This window comes from Hippichthys cyanospilos, chromosome 8 (genome assembly GCF_059441005.1).
Source record: "Hippichthys cyanospilos isolate Australia breed blue-spotted pipefish chromosome 8, RoL_Hcya_1.0, whole genome shotgun sequence".
In the NCBI taxonomy this organism is placed as follows: domain Eukaryota; kingdom Metazoa; phylum Chordata; class Actinopteri; order Syngnathiformes; family Syngnathidae; genus Hippichthys; species Hippichthys cyanospilos.
Genome location: NC_142376.1, coordinates 17,034,988 through 17,056,477, shown reverse-complemented (window position 1 = coordinate 17,056,477; position 21,490 = coordinate 17,034,988). Strand labels below are relative to the sequence as shown.

At 42.4% G+C, this 21,490-nt stretch overlaps 1 protein-coding gene across 1 annotated transcript in view; it reads right to left on the bottom strand.

The window, feature by feature from the left end:
* The window catches only part of lmbrd1 (LMBR1 domain containing 1), a 54,140-nt gene that overhangs the window by 15,350 nt on the left and 17,300 nt on the right, over positions 1-21,490 (bottom strand). The window contains exons 6-9 of the mRNA XM_088421109.1: positions 15,845-15,933; positions 9,086-9,159; positions 3,749-3,874; positions 2,479-2,631 (exon numbers count right to left, since the gene is read on the bottom strand). Coding sequence (XP_088277235.1) covers positions 2,479-2,631; positions 3,749-3,874; positions 9,086-9,159; positions 15,845-15,933 — 442 coding nt within the window. The remainder of the gene's footprint in view (positions 1-2,478; positions 2,632-3,748; positions 3,875-9,085; positions 9,160-15,844; positions 15,934-21,490) is intronic.

Below are 21,490 nucleotides of genomic sequence, written 5' to 3'. Positions count from 1 at the left end.
TTACAGTGAGACACCAAAGTTTTCCTCTTTAATTTACATTAAAATAAGTATTAGAATTATGCTTTTTGAAATCAATTGCATTATAGTTATTGTTTTATTTAATAAAGTCATGAGAAAGATTTTTTTAGTTTTTGTTATAAAACAGTTTTGCATGGCTATAAATTTAAGAAAAAGTATTATCATTAATGATTCATTTACAAAAATGTATCTAGGAAAAGTGTGCTGGCAAAATCTGTGAATGAATGAATAAATCTGTTAAAACTGGCCTAAATTTTTAAATTGGCAAAATACTGCTTACGTTTTACTGTAGTTAAGGAAGATTTGCTTAAGTTTAGGCTCATAGGAGGAAAACAATGCTTAAGCTACGTTTTCAAGAATTTGTCGAGACGATTTTGTTTTTTTCTTTTTACAGATCTTTACTGGCATTAATCAGTAGTAGAGTGGTGTGGGGGTTCAATCCCAACACCATTGTGACCCTGTTGAAGTGTCCTATAGCGAGACACCGAACACCCGACGTGTCATCAGTCGGTAAACAAAGGCAATTTAAAGCGCTTTGAGTACGTGAGGTAGAAAAGTGCTATGCTCGTGCTATTCTATTTCAAATAATAATAATTAAGTTTAACCTTAAATTTAGAAGAATTTGTCTAAATTGCTTGATTTGCAACTTACCTAAATTGAGAACTTCAGACTTGCTTTTGGACTCAAATTGCTCTTAAAACCATTAAAAAAAAAGTCTTGAATTAGGTTTTCATTAACCTCATCTTTACTGCCTCAGAATCCCGCCCTGTATTATGGAAATGCTATGTTCTTCTCACCAGCAGTTACACTTTCCTGCTCACCTGTTCTGCCATTTCAATACCCATCATCATCTGTGGCTGCAAAACTAGCCATAAACCTAAAATTTGCAGCGGGGTTGTTCTGTTTATACGAAAATTGGACCACTCTCTCTAAGGCATGTACATCCTAGTTCATGGAATTTACTTGGGTGTTTTCCGGTCCCCATTAACCACAAAAAACAAGTGAACACTGGAACGTGATTCCCCTGTGCCCATTTTGGTGCCCTGGTGTCTTCAGCATCTGCCTGTTTGGCCGTACGGGTGTGCTGGCCATGTGAAGTGCTTAAGTGTGAATATAAGCATGTGTGAATGTCTTGCAGTGTGAAAATGCTTTGGGTTTTGCCAGATTTTATTTCGTTTCATTTTTTTTACAAGTGTAGGTCATGCAGAGTGGCTTGGTTGCACAATGATTAGCAAGTCCTGCCACGCAATTCAGGGACCAGAGTTCAAATCCCGTGGTCTCCAACCACCGGTCCGTGGATCAACTGGTACCGGGCCGTGTGGGCAGTTCTTTCATTTGTGCTTTGTTTGGCTTGATCTTTGTTTTTTGACGCCGACTCTGGCCGTTGTTGATATAACATTTTGTAGTGAGATTGATGGTGTGGTTTTGTCAGTCGGTGACACACACATTGCTTTGTCTCTGTGAAATCTGACCCACGACTGTCTGTACGTTGTACTTTCTTTGTAAGAATGTTGATGTATGCCCAAAATTAGTTTGTTTGTAGATCCAACAACTTGTTACTGTGGATAACATGCTAGCTTATATTAGTTCTTATCATCGTCATGTTATATAGTGCTGTTCTGTATGCGTTTAGCTCGTTTGCATTTTCGTTTGTGCCAGGTACTTTTGTAATTCAGTTTTATGATTGACTTAATGTAATCTGCGTACATTTTTGCATGAGGTTAAAAGAAAAAGAATGAATGCATAGAAAATCCCCCCCCATGTCCCATCCTGGGTTCTCTCCGGGCACTGCGGCTTCATCCCACACTCCAAAAAACATGTACTGGACATGTTGAACCGTCATTATAGATGTGATTGGGTGTGTGAATGGTCGTGCAAACCTACTACCTGAAGTCAGCTGGGATAGGCACCAGCAAGCCTGTGACCCTTGAGGCAATAAGCGGCTCCAGAAAATGGATGGATGGATAGTTTATGCAACAGGTGCATCAGGAGTGAAGGAGTGAACTGTTTTCTACTTTAACTAAGGAGACACATTTCTTATGAGGTTGCAGTATGTGAGTGGCATTGTGCATTTTGAAAACATTTGAGTCAATTTTCTATCTTAGATTAGTTCTGTTATTTGTCTGCATATCAGATGTGCATTGTGTAAATAAAAGAACCGCAGAGATCCACACTTCCTAATATTTGTGTCTTTTTCTTTAGGATATGCAGAGTGGAGCTAAAATGGTATCTAGTCCACTTTGGAGCATGTGAAAATGCCGACAATGGCAGATTTATATCAGGTACATCGTAGAAAAACACAATATCCAACAGCTAAGGGAAGAAATTATTGATGTTGTTGCACATCCCAATCTATCATGAATGTCTGAAATGATGAATCACTTTTTAAAATTATAAAATACTTTATATGGGGACACTGTAAATTTTAAAGTGATAATTCATTCTAAAAATGAGCCTTACCTTGATTGGTCTGAGCGCACTACCCACTTTGTTGCAGCAGTTCCTCTCTGCAATTTCAAGGTGTCGCCCTCGCCGTTGTAGGACCTGCAGCTTTTCTTCTAGTTCCTGCAGGTTGCGTCTGTCCCGGGATGACAAGGGCCTTCCATCTCGACACTGAAATATCAAAAAAAGCATGAAACATGAAATTTACGTTGTGGTTTTTATGAGTTCAGTGCAATATAAATACAATATAAATACAATCCATTAATCCACACAATCCATTAATTTTTGCTTTTGTTGGGCTGACTAGTTCGGACATCCTTCTTCCAGTGTGGAGCCTGCATATTTTCCCCGTTCCTGCGTGGGATTTCTTTGGATATTGCTGGTTTCCTCCGATAATGAGCATGTATGCTCGGTATGAGCATGTATGGTAAAACACTCTCAATTGTGATTAAGTGTGTTTGTGGGTGTGTATGTTCATCTGTGTGTGCCCTGTGATTGGTAAACAATTCAGGGCGTACCCCGCCTACTGCTCAAAGACAGCTGAGATTGGCTCCTGCTTCCCAGAAACTGTCATGTAGATAAATTGTAAAAATAATGGATGGATGGATGGATGGAATCTCATGATTTTCTATGTATTTTTCTTTTAACCTCTAGCACTATATGACACACTGCAGTGCAACACTATTAAGTAATAATAGTAGACAAAAAATACGACCCCCTTATTAAATGCCAGATTTTTTGTAACATAAAAAGTACAAAGTTAAAACACTTCAATCTGTTTTCAGCCATTGATGTGACCTATACAACTGGAGGAAAATGCTTTACTTGGAATGTGGCTGCATTCAGAATTAATCGATCAATCACATTCAAACACATGTGAAATTGAGCCAGCACATGCCTGCCTTTAAAGTGCCCCTGATTAAACCCCAAACAAAGTTTTACCATTCTAATGTGCTTTTATACTGACATTTTTTTGTACTCTGGCAGACCTGGAGGTTTTCATTTCAGTTTTTGGAGCCATTCATACTTCGTCTTTCACTTCGACTATGGCCTCAGTTCCACGTAAAGAAAAACAACTCTAAGGAAATGGGGTACAACGGCAATGCATCATACTAGTTCTCTACAGCAGGTGGATTACATGTTAGAAGAAGGAGTATAGTTTGATCAGTTTTCTTCAGTTCTCCACCACTGAATCCTAACCACTACCGGCATCAACAGCCTGTTATAACCCTGTTACAGTGAACTAAATATATTGATCATGATCGGTGGTACATGTATGTGTCTCTACCTTAGATTTCAGCTTTTCGATCTGATGCTCAACATCATCAATGTCCTCTGTGTTCTCCAGGCGTTCGTACGCTACACTCCGTGTGCCTTTTATCAAATTCAAAGGCAGTACAGACATGCCGTATGCCTGGAGAAAAAGAAAGGAGAAAAAAAAATGTATCCATCTTAATCACACGTTATTGTCATGCTGGGTTGTTGCATATGGCGCATGCATCCACCTACACAAGCCTACCCCCTGCCAAAAAGCAGTGTGGTGGTGCATGAGATGAAGGAAAACAAACATGTAAGCTGCGAGTAAAGTATAATCATTTGGCAACCCCCTGGCCTGACAGGCTTTGTCATTTTTGGTTGAGGAAGACTAAAATGTGAGAATGTATAGTTCAGAACAACTGGTACATTTGCTGCAACCATTTTGTGAGGACGGCGTGGTTTAAAATCACCATGCAGCAATGTGCAGCTTAACAGTGCCCCCATGTGACAGTACTGAAGCCTCCACCTAGAATGTGATGCAGGTTTTAAGAGAGTTTAGGGGGAATCTAGGTTACAGGAAGGTGTATCGAGGTACCATTAATAATGTATGATACGAAGTAGAATTATGTATACCCCATTAGTTCCAATCATGCAAGATACAGCACTTTTTTTTTTTTTTTTTTGCAAAGAAACCAATATAAAGAGAAAAATAAAAAAAATAGTCAAAAGGCTCGAAAGACTATTTGCACAAAATTCAAAAGGTGCTTTTAAATCTTTGACATTTGGGCTTTAATCTCCTGGAGGGATGTTTGAACTTTAATTTAAAATGAGGGGCACCTCTAAAACCTGACAACACAGCGATCAATACAAATGAATATAACAGAGGCAAGTCAATGCACTCTTACTCACCCTGTCATGTCTTGCTTTTACAAACCTAGCGGAGAGAGTCATTTATGGGCTTGTAATAAAACAAAAGGACATGGTCTGTGCTACGAATCTTTCAACCCTGACAAACATGCTGCCCTCTTTCCTCTACTTTCCAAAAGTCAGGCTGTATTTTTAAAACAACTTTTAATAGTTTCTGCATGTTATGAACCATTGTAAGTGTCGCATGGGATACTAAGAAAGGCTAGCCTATTATTAGTCTCGACTGTGGATCTGCGCTACGGGCGAATGTCGCCTCCTGCAATGAATCATGGAGCTCTTAAGGCCGGAGCATGTCCAGAATATCAAATACTCTCATAAAAGGAAAACCTGTCCAAGATCCCCTGAGAAACATTTTCCTTCCCCTCATGTGCAACAACATGAGAGAAATATAAAAGAGAAAAAAAAGTGTCCCTCTGTTGGAGTCTACATTTGTAGTTCACAATCGTGCCTGCTCATTAGTTATTTTAAACCTAAAATAGCTTAGAGCATGGTGGGGAGTGTGTATGTGTGCGGTTGGATTCAGGTAAGTAACTGGCGGAGATCATTGAGAATGACTGTAGAGTTGGAAGAGGAGATACAGTACAACTGTATGTAGATAAGTCATCCTTTACAAGCCTCCCGTTTGTTTATCCGCTTATAGTAGTTTGAACAAGAGGAAGCTCCCACTGTTCTCAGTATCTTTTGATAAAGAGGCCAATCTAGCTCAACCAAGCTAATTAAAGCTGCAAGAGAGATTTGAACTAGCCAATCTAAAGACATTTTAATAAATAAAGCTCTACATTAAATATCTTTGTTAATGTTGTATGTAAAGTATTTAACACAGATTTAATATATGTTTTCAGTGAATCAGGATTTAGTTCTAAAAGAGTATGTTTTTTTTTCTTTTGTTGCAAATTGGCACAGGTTTCCTAAAAGCCAGAAATATTTGGCTCGTTTAATAAAAAGAAGGGGAAGTTGACAAACTGTCATATCAAAATAATGGTGTAAAGGCATTTACAAATCAGCAAATGTGTTGCGGTAATCTTTGAACAAATCTTAGAGAAACTTTCTGCTAATCTTTTGAGGACAACACAGCAGAACGAATTAATACACTTATTACGCGTGAGCATGGCAGTCGATCGTCAGCAAATAAATTACACCGCCTCCTTGACACTTACATAATTAACTTTAGAGTGTCTTACCTGACACCTCCTGAACAGCAGCGGGCAAAGTCTGTAAGCTTTTGACAAGAAGCTTAAAACTATTTTCCAAAATGTCATGTAATTGCTTCTGTAAAGCAACAACACTATGACAATTGGTGCCACCATAAGCACACTTTAAGAGGTGTACTAGAATCAAACAAACCTTTGCAACAATATACCGCCATGGTGTAGCATAATGAAAGATTGCCACAATTGTTAAATAGATAAAAATATATTATTGTCAGTTTTATGTCAGTTTGTTTAAAGACATAGTTTTCGGGGTAAGACATTGTAAATTTATTCTAAATCAACATTGTGAAACATGTAAGGTTTAGAGGATTTTAACATGGAGGAGAAAAAATATGACATTGATCTTATTCATTGAGGTGACCTCACCTACTACATCCAGGTCAATTTCACTGTCTGTTATTAGATCAAAACACTTTCATCTTCTCAATTTGAGGTTAAAATGTGAATATGTAGGGTGGATATACTGACTAAGAAAAAAGGGCAGCACGGGTAAGCCCGATGACCCATGAACCTCTTTACTTGAAAAAAGAATAATACAAAAGAATAATACCCATAATAAAATAAAAAAAATACACAAAAATGAAGCCACTAAGACATTATTACACAGAACTGATCAAAATCAGCAGTTGAAAAACAGCTTTGCACTTTTGGATCTTCGTGTGGTTTTAAGTAGTGCTACAAAACGCAAGAGCAAAAAGGTGGAGCGAAACAAAACTTTTGGAACTTGTAATTAAAAGTGAAATACTGTAAACTGAAATAGGCTGTTTATCAGCTAATCAAAAGTTTAGGACCATCATAAAAAAAAACTAAAAAAAAACTCACCAAACCAGAACAAAAAAAAAATATCTCAGTAGCTCTCAGTAAAGAGTAGCTCCACCACCCTTGTTACTCACTTCAGAAATTTGCCTAGGCATGCGTGACGCTCATTGGAAAATTGCTCCCAAGTGGTGAAGATGGCTTCTCGAAGTACATCAACTGTCTGTAACTGATGGCCCTCTTTATAAATGTCCCTTGCCATCCATCCCCAACTGTTCTCTATGGAATTCGCATCAGGGGATCATGCAGAATGGTCCTAAAGACTGATGTTATTCGCCCTGAAGAGGTCCTTCATCAAGCAAGGTTTGATGCTCGCTGCAACATCTGCATGAAATGACCCGCTATTTGCTGATCCTGCACTGGACCCCCTCTGCTATACCGAGTAGGAAACATTTCAGGGGGTATTTCCTTGTAATGCCAGGAACATTGGAAGCTATCTGGATCCCACCGGAGATGTTTTCTACTCAGCACAGTGGCATTAAATTCCACAGAGAACTTGGAATGGAAGGCAAGGGAAGTTTAAAAAAATGGCCATATGAAGTCGTCTTTGTCACTTGGAGCAATGTTCCCACTAGCTTCCTGGAAACACTTGCATCAAGTATTTGAATTTTAGAGGCTCCAATTTTTTTTCTCACCCTTCTTGCTATTAGAAATGCAGATATGTGCAATTCCTAATGGCGATTCCAGGGTTTCACTTTTATTACAATCTCTTAATAAGAGCATTGTAATTATATTTAGTTCAAAAGCTGGCAGAAACAGTAAGCTAATAAAGACAATAAAGATAGCATTAGAATCTAATGACAACATATTTAAAGGTACCGTATTTTCCACACTATAAGGCACACCTAAAAGCCTTATTTTATTTTTTTAAAAGCTGATGGTACGCCTTATATATGTAGATGGGGAATGAAGTCATAAAGCAAGCTTTACCTGTTTCTTTTGTGTGTTTACAGTTGAACAAGGTTGGTCCTATTGACATTGAGTTATTATGCTATTGAGAGTTTCAAGTTATTATTTGAGTTATTATTGTTATTACTTTGAGTATTACTATATTGTGATTGAAAAAGTTTTAAAATATGTCATTAATTGAGGGTGCGCCTTATAATCTGGTGCGCCTTATATATGGAAAAAGCTTTAAAATATGTCATAAATTAAGGGTACGTCTTATAATCCGGTGCGCCTTATAGTGCGGAAAATACAATACGTTAAATAGCACCATAGCTCGATTGTCATGTAAAATAGTAACAATATGAAGGTTGCAGTTCTATTCCTGTTTAAGACTATAAAATAGATGGTGTGGCCATAAACAGTGCTAATTGGGATGTGGGAGCGCATTTTACAGCATGTAATTGGAAACGTCAATTGCAATAGGAGTAGTGCAAATCGACACACAGCTCGAGCCTCCAAATGTACTTGATCATTAGCCATTCTATTGAAAAGCACGAGAACAGAGGGTAAAACCCCAGTTGAGCTGGATTAGTGATGCTCAAGGAAGATTGGTTCTACAACTTACTAGGTTGTGTATTATTCAGGAGGAGCTCCACATTCAATTGTTGTGTAATTTGTCAAATGGGACTCTGGGCTCAACTGAAATTGGATAGATTGAGGTTGGCTGTCACTTTTACTTCCACTGCTTGGTGTGATGCTTAAGTATTTTCCCTGTATTTTGGTTTTCTCCCAGCACTACTATGTTGCTACTACGCTGAAACCTGGACCACAACGGCCACAGAACATTCAACATAATTTCTACAAAAATTGGATACGATTAACAAAAGCTGTGGCTAAGTAAATAAATGAAATAAAAAAAAGACATTATTGGAGACAAAAAAATCTATAAATAGAAACTGACAAAAATTTAAAAAATAGCTGATAACTTAGTAGGGATTCCTCATAGACGCAAAGATGAAGAGACATCGGTTTGAGTCCCAGAGGTCCTCTACAGAAATAAGAGTTACTGAGACGTGTTTTCCCTATATTTTGTTACTTTTTTTTACCCAGCACAACTATGTTGCTACCACACAGATACCTGGACCCCAACCGCCACAGAACATTCATCACAATATCTACAAAAACTGGGTACGATTAACAAAAGCCGTGGCAAAAAAAAAAAAAAAAAGATAATAAAAATAAAATAAAGACATTATTGGAGACAAAAAGTAATCTATAAACATAAACTGACAAGAACTGACAATAATTAAAAAATAGCTGGGGATTTCTCATTGCGCAAGGATGAAGAGACATCAGTTTGAGTCCTAGATGTCCTCTACAGAAATAATACAGTTACTGAGACAATAGTAATATGTAAAGTTCAGAAAAAAATAATTCCAGTGAAATGCATGCATATTACAAGGCACTGGAGAATAAGACATAACACAAATAATTTACCAAGATGAAACATGGGACTTTCAACTCACTGTGTAAGTGATCACTGCCAGCATCCCAATCAAGGTCAAGGTGCTGATAGAGAAAGCCAAAGCATGCAGGCCATCTGTAATTGATAAAACAGATTAACGATTTGAAAGTTATATGACCTCAAACTTAATACGTGGAACTTCCGAACTGGAACTTTCGAAGTAAAATTTTTTCCAGAAATCACAATTAAATAACAACCTGAAGTGATTCTTCTTCCATTTCAAGAAAATAATGCTTCATTCGTGATTTGTTACTAATTTTCTATAAACTATTCCTATATGCTCTGTGCTTACTCTACAGTTCCTAAATTGAAGAAGAATCAGAATGATAATCTCAAACTATTTGCTTGGAGCTGTTAAAATGAATGGCTCATTTTATTGTTCAGTTTTTAAGAAAAATCGCTTCTGACTTGTAACAGCATAAAAATAATAACTGAAACTTGGGTGGGAATAAAAAGTAAACAGGATGACATCTTGCAGAGTTGCATGAGTGCAGAAAGAAAAAACAAAACGCCCCAGGACATGTTTGCTTCAAGTGCCTGTACATAGCAGTTACACGATGGTGATAAGCCATGTCTTGTGTGTGTAAGAGAACCATATTGTTAAATCTGTCAAAAATTACTCCCACACTTATGATACAAAGAGAGGATGAAGAAAATGGAGAACAAAAACTAAATTTCAAGAATTACAAATATATAACTGTTTAAATGCAGGCTTTCCTATTTTGAATAACGTATTGCTGTGAAATTGTTTGCAGGGAAACAAGTATATATATATATATATATATATATATATATATATATATATATTACAGTGGGCCCCCGTGTTACGAACTTAATCCATTCAGCGGCTAGGCTCGTAAATCGAATTGCTCATATGAAAGGCAATCCAAACCTATGTTAATTAGTGAATGGGTGCAACGCGTGCAAAAACCTTAGGTAAAAACATCACGACTTTATACACATATTAAAAATTAGTAACAATCTACTGTACAGTTAAATTTAATAACATAAATATACAAAGGAAATATGACCTTTGGGGCGACGTGACTTGAGCTGGTGGTGGGTGGAGGCGGAGGGGAGCAGAGACCAACCCGCAGACTTTTTTTTTTTTCTTAAACAAGAACTTTTCTTAAACGAGAAACATATCACCAGCGATTTCCTTCTCTTTAATCCATAGTAGGAGAAGCCTCTCCATTTTGTTGTCGACCGAGGTCCGTCCCCTGACAAGGAAAGTCTTGCCCTTAGAAGACTTGCTTGCTATCATAGCTTCCTTGTTATTGAGAATTGTACATATTGCCAAGCGGTTACGGCCATACTCACGAGCAAGGTTAACTATGCGTGCGCCTCCTTTGTATTTTTTTATTTTCTCCTGCTACGTTTCTATTGTCATCATCCTCTTACTTCTTCCTTTACCGCAACTTGCAATTTTAGAAGCAATGTCTAACAGGTAAAGTTTGCAAAGTCTTCACAACATACCGACCAGCTGTGCCATCAAGCTAGATGAAGGCGTTCGGCCAATAGCATATCGGCATTTCTGTAATTGACGTGACGCCAGCCAATAGCATATCCGCATATCCATGACTGAGACTGTGACTGTGACCTTAATCGACCAATAGCATATCGGCATCTCCATGACTGAGACCGTGACTGTGACCTTATAAGACCAATAGCATATCGGTGTTTCTGTGACATGCGAGAAAAGTTAATTTTGTTGATGCGGCAAAGCGAAAAACATAGCGCGGACACACTGACCAGCATGTTGGATATATATATAAAGTGGTACCTCGGTACTCGACCATAATCCGTTCTGAGGTGGTGGTCGAGCACCGATTTGTTCGAACACCGAAAGCAATTTTCCCATAAGAAATAATGGAAAGTATGTGTGCACAAGTAAATGTGCACAAGCAGTACATGATAAAGATAAAGATAAATAAAGCATTAAAAACCATTTTGTATAATTTACTTACGTTTTGGAGAGTGGTTGATGGCATACAGGAATGGATGTGGAGAGGACGGGAGGGAGTTACTCCTTCCATGATGACGCTAGCTAACTGCGACGTGAGGTACACCGCGTTCATATTTTGCTATAATTTCCTTCTTCGGTTCAATAGTGGTCCTCATTGTTTTCCTCTTTGCCTTCCCCTTATCACTGTCTTTCTTTGGACCCATTATTAAGGGCTAGAGCAACACGAAAAAGTTTAAATCCGGGAAGAAATACTCGAACAAACGTCTTACTCCGCTGGCGGTCTGAGTTGAACTGGCGCTTACCCGCTGGCCGAGAAGGGCCGAGGAGCGCGTTCGGGTCGGCTCGGCTCGGCTCGGCTCGGCTCGGCTAGTCGAGAACCGAAAATCTGATCGAGGTCCGATGCATTACCTACTTGATTTTTTTGGTCGAGCACCGATTTGGTCGAGTATAGAGGCGTTCGAGGACCGAGGTACCACTGTAATATATATATATATATATATATATATATATATAAATATCCAGTAAAATACTTAGTCCATATATATATATATATATATATATATATATATATATATATATATATATATATATATATATATATATATATAAATATGGGTAAGTAAATTGAGTTGAGGAGTGCCACCTTTGATTGAAGCATAAAGGGGACCACCCATCAGGCAAGGGCAACAGTAGGTGTCACAGCAGCTGTCAAAACTAGAGTTAGAAGAGGGGGATTGATGAACAGCTTGATAGCCTCTCTCCCCTGTCAGGATCCCACCTGTCATAGTCTACTGTGTAAAATGCTACACAGTTGTCGCTGTACAGATAGCCCTCATGCTCTCAGCAGCAGCTTCATAGTGCAGACGCTGCCTGTCAACATAGGCATCTCAACTTTACTTTCTCCTTGATGGTGTAGTATTCGATTAGGGCACATTAAGCCAATATTTAGGGTATGGATAATGTGTGCTGTTCATCGCACCTGTCATCTATTGGAGGGAAGGTGAGGGACATTGTGAAAAAGGAGTAGATAAAAATACTGCTCTACTTTTACATATGGAGTAAAACTTTGTACTGTGACTAAAGGTTACGTAGATACATTTGCCATTTCTTGTTATGTTTGATAACAGTCTGCTTGCTTTTGTATTTGGCAATAACCTCACAATTCTACACGTCGTGCTTTCCTTAGCATTTTTTTCTTGAGGTTGAGAGAATACATTAGGGATGGGCTGAGATAATAATTTAGCTACTTGTTAAAAAATAGCTATTTGAGTAACTCATAATGAAGTTCACAAAAAGTAAAAGTAAAAGAACAGAGAAGTTCAAGTTATTTGTCCAAAGGAAACTCTGCTACTCTTTTACATTTTTGGTTATTTTGAAATTTCAGAACCAAGAAACGTTTGAAAAAATGGAATCGAAACAGAAGTCGTCCAAATTCAAACGATGCCCAACTCTACTTGCGCTACTGTTTTGTTTCCCTGAATTTGCAGTAACATGTAGTGCACTACATTTCGAAAAAAAATACCTTTTTATAGAGGCTGCGCCTTATAATGCGGTGCACCTGTTAGTCCAAAGAATATGGTAGATGATGCTACTCAAAGTAAAAAGCAGTGCAGTTTCCTTAAAATTGTTGACATTTTTTAACTTGTACTGCATGTATTGAAAATCGAACAGCTCTTTCAGGGATTTAATCTTTTGAAACGTCTCTGAAGTTTTAAAAGACCAAAATGTTATTTAATGCAAATAAATAAATACAAATATACAACTGAGTTTAATAATATTTTGGAGTGTTCTTTTCTAAGCAAAGAGCGCTGGTGGAATACAAGGACACTGGAGAAGGTTTTTTTTTTTTTTTTTTTTTTATTTTGGTGTTGAATTCGTCTCAATATACTTTGCAAACAGTACTCAATAATATTTGAGATTAGCAGGAACATTTGCTTCAATTACACTCTATTTTAAACAAAACGAATCATAATAGATTGAACATCAGCGAAGTCTCTGAAGCGTTTGGGTATAATGAGGACATAGTCAAGAATTTAATATTTAAATAAGTAAGTTCCAGTGACCTAAGTGACCAGCCAGAGCAAAGCAGTCAGCTGCATTATGTGCCAAACATTGGTTTCCTTAACACTATTAACCTCCCATCTGGGGGTAGTAGAGGGAGAGAGGGGGGAATGATAACAAGGATGAAGCTCATATTTCCACCAGGGCCATGTGGAAATTTCCCTTTGCGCCAAGGGACAAAGGTTCAGGGGTTCGCTATAGTAAAACGAGGCAGATGGTTCACCATCCTTCTTGATCTGCATATGGAAGCGGTCCAGAGGACTCCTAGGAGCTCACATTTGGCATTTTCTTCCCTATTAATGCATATAGCTGCCTATTAAAGGGACAATGTGTAAGATTTACACCGTTTTTTGTTAAAAATGAATAAATTAAATTATACGTTTCCAAAACTTGCAAATACATGTGTTCTTAACGACAAACATTGTTTTAAATATGATGGTAGGTCTAGTTAATTTATTAAATTATATTATATGGGGGGGTGGCACTCCGGAGGCTGCCATGTCTGTTATAGCTGCGGAGAATGGTAAATGCCAGCACCTGCTGTCCGTAACAAAAAAAAACGGTCTAAATCTTACACATGATCCCTTTAAGCAATGTTCAGTTTAACAAGTTGTCAGAGTTATCAATAATGAGAGACTGGAGAAAAGCCAAAACTCTGAGTCAAACATGATCTTTTGCAAAAGAGGGAGAGCACCAGGGTCTTCCAGTGTTCTGGGGCTCTCCTCCTTTTTTTATTCCAAAGTTTACAAAGAAGGCGGTTACAAGTTTCAAAACAATACCATATAAGGAGTTGTTTATGTCTGTAGTGTGAGAGTGTGTGTATGTGTATATTTGTGTGTCCGTGTGTGTGTGAATGAGTAGGTTAAGAGGTGTGCGAGCAAAGTGTTTTTATATGATAACATATATACATATATACAATTATTCCATCACAAGTAAACAAACCTGAGTACAAGGCAGTCACTGTTGTGGGATTAGTGTTTCACATTTTTACTGCAGCATTATATTTTCATTATTTAACTGCTATTTAGGTGATTTCTTTTTTTTTAACCATTTTGTGTGTAAATTATGAAATACCGTATTTCTCTATGTACAACTCGAGTTTTTCCTCATTTTCAACCCTCATATTGGGAGGTGTTGTCATATACCTGCATAATTCAAAACCAGAACAATTTTATAACAATTTTATACAATTTTATAACCTTGATTTGAATGTGAAATAAGTATTATCGTGTCATTTACAAGGCTTAAAATGCCAGTTTATTGCCTCTTTGTTGTCAACAACGAAGCTGCGTGGATACTTTTTACGGAAGACTTTGAACTCATTATGAAAAGGAAAGACAGTTGATTTGTCAGTTCAGGACAACAATACAAGAGCAGTGACATGGCACGCGTGGTAGTCAGCAGATGGGGGGCGGAACAAGGCAAAGAGCAACCAATCTCGCTCTGATCTAGTCACAGTCGTCATTTGGGGAAAGAAGGCTTCAGCAAAGAATTTCTGGAGACCTCCATTTAAAACAAAATAGAAGGGTCCAAAGGTGGCTGCATGTGGAAGAGTAACAAGCATGTTTGAAGACATTAGTTTCAGCATTTGCGTCTACACGCACGTACTTTGCCTCGCACTTGTCCTGTTTCCAAACCCTACCCTCCAAAACCACAACAGTATGTTATTTGATCTACGAAGAAAGCATCTAAAATGACTGAAATTTTGTTATTTTAATAACACACACCATGTGTTTTAATCGGACAACCATGGCATGTGTAACCACTGAAGTCAAGGGTAGACTTATACACGCGTTTTTGTAAAATTCACCCAAATTGAAGTTAAAAAAAAAAGGGGGGGGGGGGGCTCAAATTATGCACGAGGTAAAATTGTACATAGTGAAATACGGTACACTACATTAGGATTTTTGGTCTCAAGTCTGCTTTCAATACTATAAACGTAAAAAGAAAAAGAAAAAAAAACATGTTTTTCATATTTTCAGAATTTTTGTGAAATACCTACAAGGGCAGGGGTTCTTAATCTTGTTGATACTGTACTGTACGGTACTTCCCAGAAGTTTAATATGCAAATTCAACAAACCCCTCGAGAGAAATATACATTTTTTAAAAATACAACGCATATGTTTTCTTTTATTGGTTGTACAATTTAGAGAATTCCCAATCACATTTTTTCAGATGAGTTGTTTTTCAGATTAAATATTTGTGTTAAATGCAGCTGTTTCCTTCCCACCAACGGAAGATTTCAATTTGCATTTATTGCAAGACTCCATTACATTGTCCTCATTTCTTTCATTAAAACATTTACATAAAAAAGCTCACAAAAGCTATCCAAACTGACTCAGGGACAGCTTTCATCCCAAATCTATTAATGCTCTGAAAATCAACAAAACAACAACACAATAAAGATATCAATGATTGCACTCCCGTGAAACGGCACCTGTGATTTCAATTCTAATCTATGTTTTCTATTTACTGTCCATATTTTTTTAAATATGCACCAATTGGAGCAGTACTCCAAATTTTGTTGTATACCTGCTGCAAAATGACAATAAAGCTTTTCTATTTCAACCAGTTATTATTCCTGTAGAGATGTTAACACGAGCAAATAAATGTGTGGAAAAAGTGAACATTTGAGAGTTTTGTTAAAACACACAGCAACATATTCTGTAACTAACTGTTAGACTACTAAGTCTGTTAACTGAAACAGTCAGTCTATAAAAGAAAAGTACTTACGACCGCTGCCAAGCTCCTCAAAAAGGTATTGAACTTTCTGCCACTGTGTGGCATTCTGTTGTGGTGGAGCCTCGAGTGGCACAAATGCTCTGAAAACATAACAGAGTTGCAACAATTTTGGTTTGGTTCACATTGCTTTTTTTTTAATCTTTCAAATGCGCGAATTACAACAACTAATCAATATAGGTGTTCACGTTGGGACGCCAACCACAGTGGTATGGTACAGATGTTTTAATGGAGCGACATACTGTTGTCCATGTAGTAATTGACAAATGCCATTTAATAGAACAAGACTACAAAAAACACAACATTTATCAATATTACAATGATTTATGCCGTGTAAAAAAATCTAGTCACTCGTCCAACTAGTTACTACTTGTTACCTATATGCACTTAAAGTACAGGTTACAAACCAATCAAACAATCAAACAGTATATTGGTGAGATGGTTTACTTAATCCCATACATCCCGGCCAGCCTTTAGTACATCCGTTTCCCCCCCCAAAAAGTTTTCTGCAGAGCTCCTACAAAATCCCGGCAGGCCAAAGATTGTTCCTAGCTGAGCTGAAAGGTTTTAATCACAATTGCATCCATGTGGTAGTAAAAGGTCAGAAACCATTTAAAGGTAAACAAAAGCTTTGCAACATCAAGCAAGACGCTGCCGAGTGAACTGTCTCCCTACAAAAGGTGTGTGTCTCCTGGCGGCAGAAAGGCGGTTGAGGGTGAAAGCTAACGCATTGTTAAAAACTGAGGGATTGAAACTATTGTTGGAACAAAACGGCAACAATTTCAATACATTAAGGGAACATTGGAAGTAACTGCATGTCTCCATTACATCAGTTTCGCGTAATAAAAGAAATCAGGAAATCCATTTTGTTTTGTAGGGGGGCATTAAATATACTGTATTTGACAAAGTAAATGATAGATTTATTAGGTTGAGAAATAAGAAGTGTACTTTTTTAGACTATAAGGCACATTCAAAATCCACATAACAGGCCACAGATATAAGGACAATAAGTATCATATTTTCTGACAATAATGTGCAACTGATAAGGTGTACTGTAGTTTTTAAGAACATTTAAGGATTTTAGGTGGGGCTTACAGTCCCAAAAATATGGTGAGTAATATGCGAGATTTTTGTTGTTGTCATGGTTTGTTGGGTTGTGGGTTTATTTTGAGGGGTTCTGTTTCTGTTTACGTTTATAGTTCCGGTTTCTGCCCCTGTCGCGTCTGCCTGCGTTAGTTTTGATTTAGTCCACCTGTCTGTTACCTGCGCCTCGTGTCCTCCAATCTGCTCCCTTTGCCTGTTGTCCCTGCCCAGCTGCCATGTGTTAGTTTGATTAGTTTGTGAATGTATTTAAGCCTAGTGTCTGTTACAGCCCGTGTCGGATCATTGTCTCTGTCACGTCATGTCATATTGTCTCTATCGTATTGTTGTTTCGTAGTCCCGTCTTGCCCCGAGTCCCTCAGCTCCGTGTTTTCCTGCCAGCCTGTCCATAGTGTTTTGCTTTCTGTTTTGCCAGCCTGCCTGCGCCCTTAGTTCGAGTTTTTTGCCGTCCTGTTTTTCTCGCTTTTGTTCCCGTTCGTTTATAAATAAATGGATTTAATCAACCCCCTGTCCCGACGCTCCCCTGCTTTTGGGTCCTCCTCCTCTGCAACCATACCGGCCTCCTCAACCGCCGTACTCCCCCGTGACAGAATGATCCGACCAACGCAGGACCCAGCGGGAAGCCCGCGGCGGCGGACACGACGCCGCCGCCCCGTCCGCATCCGCTCTCAGCCCGCCGGCCAGCCCCGTTCCCCCAGTGTAAGACCTCTTGTTTTTTCTTCCGTGTTTTTCCCCTCGGAGTCCGCGCCTGTCTCCGCTTCTGATCTGTCCCCCGCGTCCGTCACTTCCGCGTTTCCCTCGTGTTCCTCCGACCTCCCTTACGACACGATTCTGTCCCCGCACGTTTTTTGTAGTTCCGATTTCGCTGATTTGCGTAGTTCACCTTCCGTCCGTCCACCTGATCACTCTTCCTCTCCTGCTCGCGCTCCTCACTACACGTTAGAGTCTAATTTTTCCGACATCGAGGATTGCCCTCCCTTCGTCACGTTTCGTTCCAGTACCGGTCCTGATTTTGTTTACCCGCGTCCCTCTTCCGTCAACACTTTTTATCATATTCCGTATTCGAGCCCGTGCACCTCTGATTATGATTTTGATTCAGATTTTGACTATCAGTCCGGCCAGTCCTTTTACAGTTCGTCCGAAGACTCCGATTCAGAGCCCCTATTTGACCGTGACCTTTTCGTGGGCTCCCGGTTGGCATTTCGTGGCCGCCGGTGGAGGGGCCCGCGAAAAGGCCACCGCCCCAGTGACCACCAGAACCCATCTGTTCAGCCTTCCGATCCGTTCCCTCCTGTCTCTGTGTCCCCCTCTTGCCGCGCCCTGCCTACTTCCTCCTGTCCTGTACCATCCTCTTCTTGCACCCTGTCCCAAGCTCCTGTCGCGTCTGTACCACCGGCCTCTGTGACCCCTGCGAGCCGGACCCCGGCCTCTGTGACCCCTGCGAGCCGGACCCCGGCCTCTGTGACCCCTGCGAGCCGGACCCCGGCCTCTGTGACCCCTGCGAGCCGGACCCCGGCCTCTGTGACCCCTGCGAGCCGGACCCCGGCCTCTGTGACCCCTGCGAGCCGGACCCCGGCCTCTGTGACCCCTGCGAGCCGGACCCCGGCCTCTGTGACCCCTGCGAGCCGGACCCCGGCCTCTGTGACCCCTGCGAGCCGGACCCCGGCCTCTGTGACCCCTGCGAGCCGGACCCCGGCCTCTGTGACCCCTGCGAGCCGGACCCCGGCCTCTGTGACCCCTGCGAGCCGGACCCCGGCCTCTGTGCACCCTGCGAGCCGGACCCCGGCCTCTGTGCACCCTGCGAGCCGGACCCCGGCCTCTGTGCACCCTGCGAGCCGGATCCCGGCCTCTGTGCACCCTGCGAGCCGGACCCCGGCCTCTGTGCACCCTGCGAGCCGGACCCCAGGCTCTGTGAACCCTGCCCGTCTGCCTCCCAAGCCAGTCGCCCGTCTGCCTCCCAAGCCAGTCGCCCGTCTGCCTCCCAAGCCAGTCGCCCGTCTGCCTCCCAAGCCAGTCGCCCGTCTGCCTCCCAAGCCAGTCGCCCGTCTGCCTCCAAAGCCAGTCGCCCGTCTGACTCCAAAGCCAGTCGCCCGTCTGCCTCAGTCATCCCAAGTCAGTCTCCTGGCATCCCCGCCGTTTCTGATTGGCCCCCAGTGGCTGTCTCTGTCCAGCCTGCCGTTCCCAGTGCTGCCAGCCACGGTGCCGCAGCCTCAGCCTGTTGAGCCACCAGCCACGGCGCCTCAGCCTCCTGAGCCGCCAGCCTCTGCGCCGCTGCCTCAGCCTCCTGAGCCACCAGCCACGGCGCCGCAGCCTCAGCCTGTTGAGCCACCAGCCACGGCGCCTCAGCCTCCTGAGCCGCCAGCCTCTGCGCCGCTGCCACAGCCTCCTGAGCCGCCAGCCTCGGCGCGGCAGCCGCAGTCGCCTGAGCTGTCAGCCATGCCACCATTGCCGCAGACGACAGAGATGCCAGACGGTTCCCTGTGGTCGCCCCTGTCCCAGGTCAGTCTTGTGCTCTCACTCGTGTCTGTGGTCTGCACCCAGTGGCTGTTCCCTGATGGCACCCCGACGACGCCTCCGCACCTGCCTGACGGCGTCCAGCCGACGCCTCCGCACCTGCCTGACGGCGTCCAGCCGACGCCTCCGCACCTGCCTGACGGCGTCCAGCCGACGCCTCCGCACCGGCCTGACGGCGTCCAGCCGACGCCTCCGCACCGGCCTGACGGCGTCCAGCCGACGCCTCCGCACCGGCCTGACGGCGTCCAGCCGACGCCTCCGCACCGGCCTGACGGCGTCCAGCCGACGCCTCCGCACCGGCCTGACGGCGTCCAGCCGACGCCTCCGCACCGGCCTGACGGCGTCCAGCCGACGCCTCCGCACCGGCCTGACGGCGTCCAGCCGACGCCTCCGCTCTGGCCTGACTGCGTCCAGCCGACGCCTCCGCTCTCGCCTGACGGCGTTCAGCCGACGTCTCCGCTCTCGCCTGACGCCGCCCTGCTGACGTCTCCGCTCTCGCCTGACGCCCCGCCTGCCGATCTTCAGGGGCAACCGGGATACAAGCCTACCTGGGGTGGCTTGCTGTTCGCCATCGGGCGCCCAGGTCGCTTGCCTGACTCGGCCCGCCGGGCACATCTGCTCTGGCGTCCTGGCCGCCCGCCTGATTCGCCTCGCCGGGCGCCTCTTGTCTGGCGTCCGGGCCGCCCACCTGACTCGGCCCGCCGGGCACATCTGCTCTGGCGTCCTGGCCGCCCGCCTGATTCGCCTCGCCGGGCGCCTCTTGTCTGGCGTCCGGGCCGCCCACCTGACTCGCCCCGCAGGGCACCTTTCGTCTGGCGACCGGGTCGCCCGCCTGACTCGCTCTGGCGACCGGGTCGTCCTCTGGACTTTCCCCCTCGGGTGCATCCCGTTTGGCACCAGGGGTGCCTTTGGACTGTTTTTGTTTTTCTCCTGTGCCCTCCTCCGGTCCCCCTTCCGCCCACCCTGCCTCGGTTTTGTTTGCTTGTCGGTTTGTTTTGGGACGTCTGGGATCCGTCCCTTGAGAGGGGGGTTCTGTCATGGTTTGTTGGGTTGTGGGTTTATTTTGAGGGGTTCTGTTTCTGTTTACGTTTATAGTTCCGGTTTCTGCCCCTGTCGCGTCTGCCTGCGTTAGTTTTGATTTAGTCCACCTGTCTGTTACCTGCGCCTCGTGTCCTCCAATCTGCTCCCTTTGCCTGTTGTCCCTGCCCAGCTGCCATGTGTTAGTTTGATTAGTTTGTGAATGTATTTAAGCCTAGTGTCTGTTACAGCCCGTGTCGGATCATTGTCTCTGTCACGTCATGTCATATTGTCTCTATCGTATTGTTGTTTCGTAGTCCCGTCTTGCCCCGAGTCCCTCAGCTCCGTGTTTTCCTGCCAGCCTGTCCATAGTGTTTTGCTTTCTGTTTTGCCAGCCTGCCTGCGCCCTTAGTTCGAGTTTTTTGCCGTCCTGTTTTTCTCGCTTTTGTTCCTGTTCGTTTATAAATAAATGGATTTAATCAACCCCCTGTCCCGACGCTCCCCTGCTTTTGGGTCCTCCTCCTCTGCAACCATACCGGCCTCCTCAACCGCCGTACTCCCCCGTGACAGTTGTTTATTTTTCTGTGAAATTCTGTAATACTACTGAAAATTAATTAAATCATCTTAAATAATTATGAAATCACACAGGGGACCATCATGATTAGCTAGTGCTGGAGTGCAATTATATTGTGCTTTCTACACTATACTGTATGTTGCTCAAAGAGAAAAGGTTGTAAAGGTTCACATTCATCCATTCATACACACATTCATACACCAATGACGGCTGCTCCCAGCGCCCGGGATTGAACCTTTCGGTTAGAACACTGCTACATCTAGATGTAGACGTAGATGCTACATGAATCTTGCATCAGCCTTTTTTGAACCTCAGTCTGTTTTGTGTTCCTGAATGTTGACATAAGGGTGACATCAAAAGTATGAGTGTGAACATAAGGGTGACATTTAAAAAAAAACCTCTGTGAGGCCTTCAGATAGATGATTCGTGCGGCT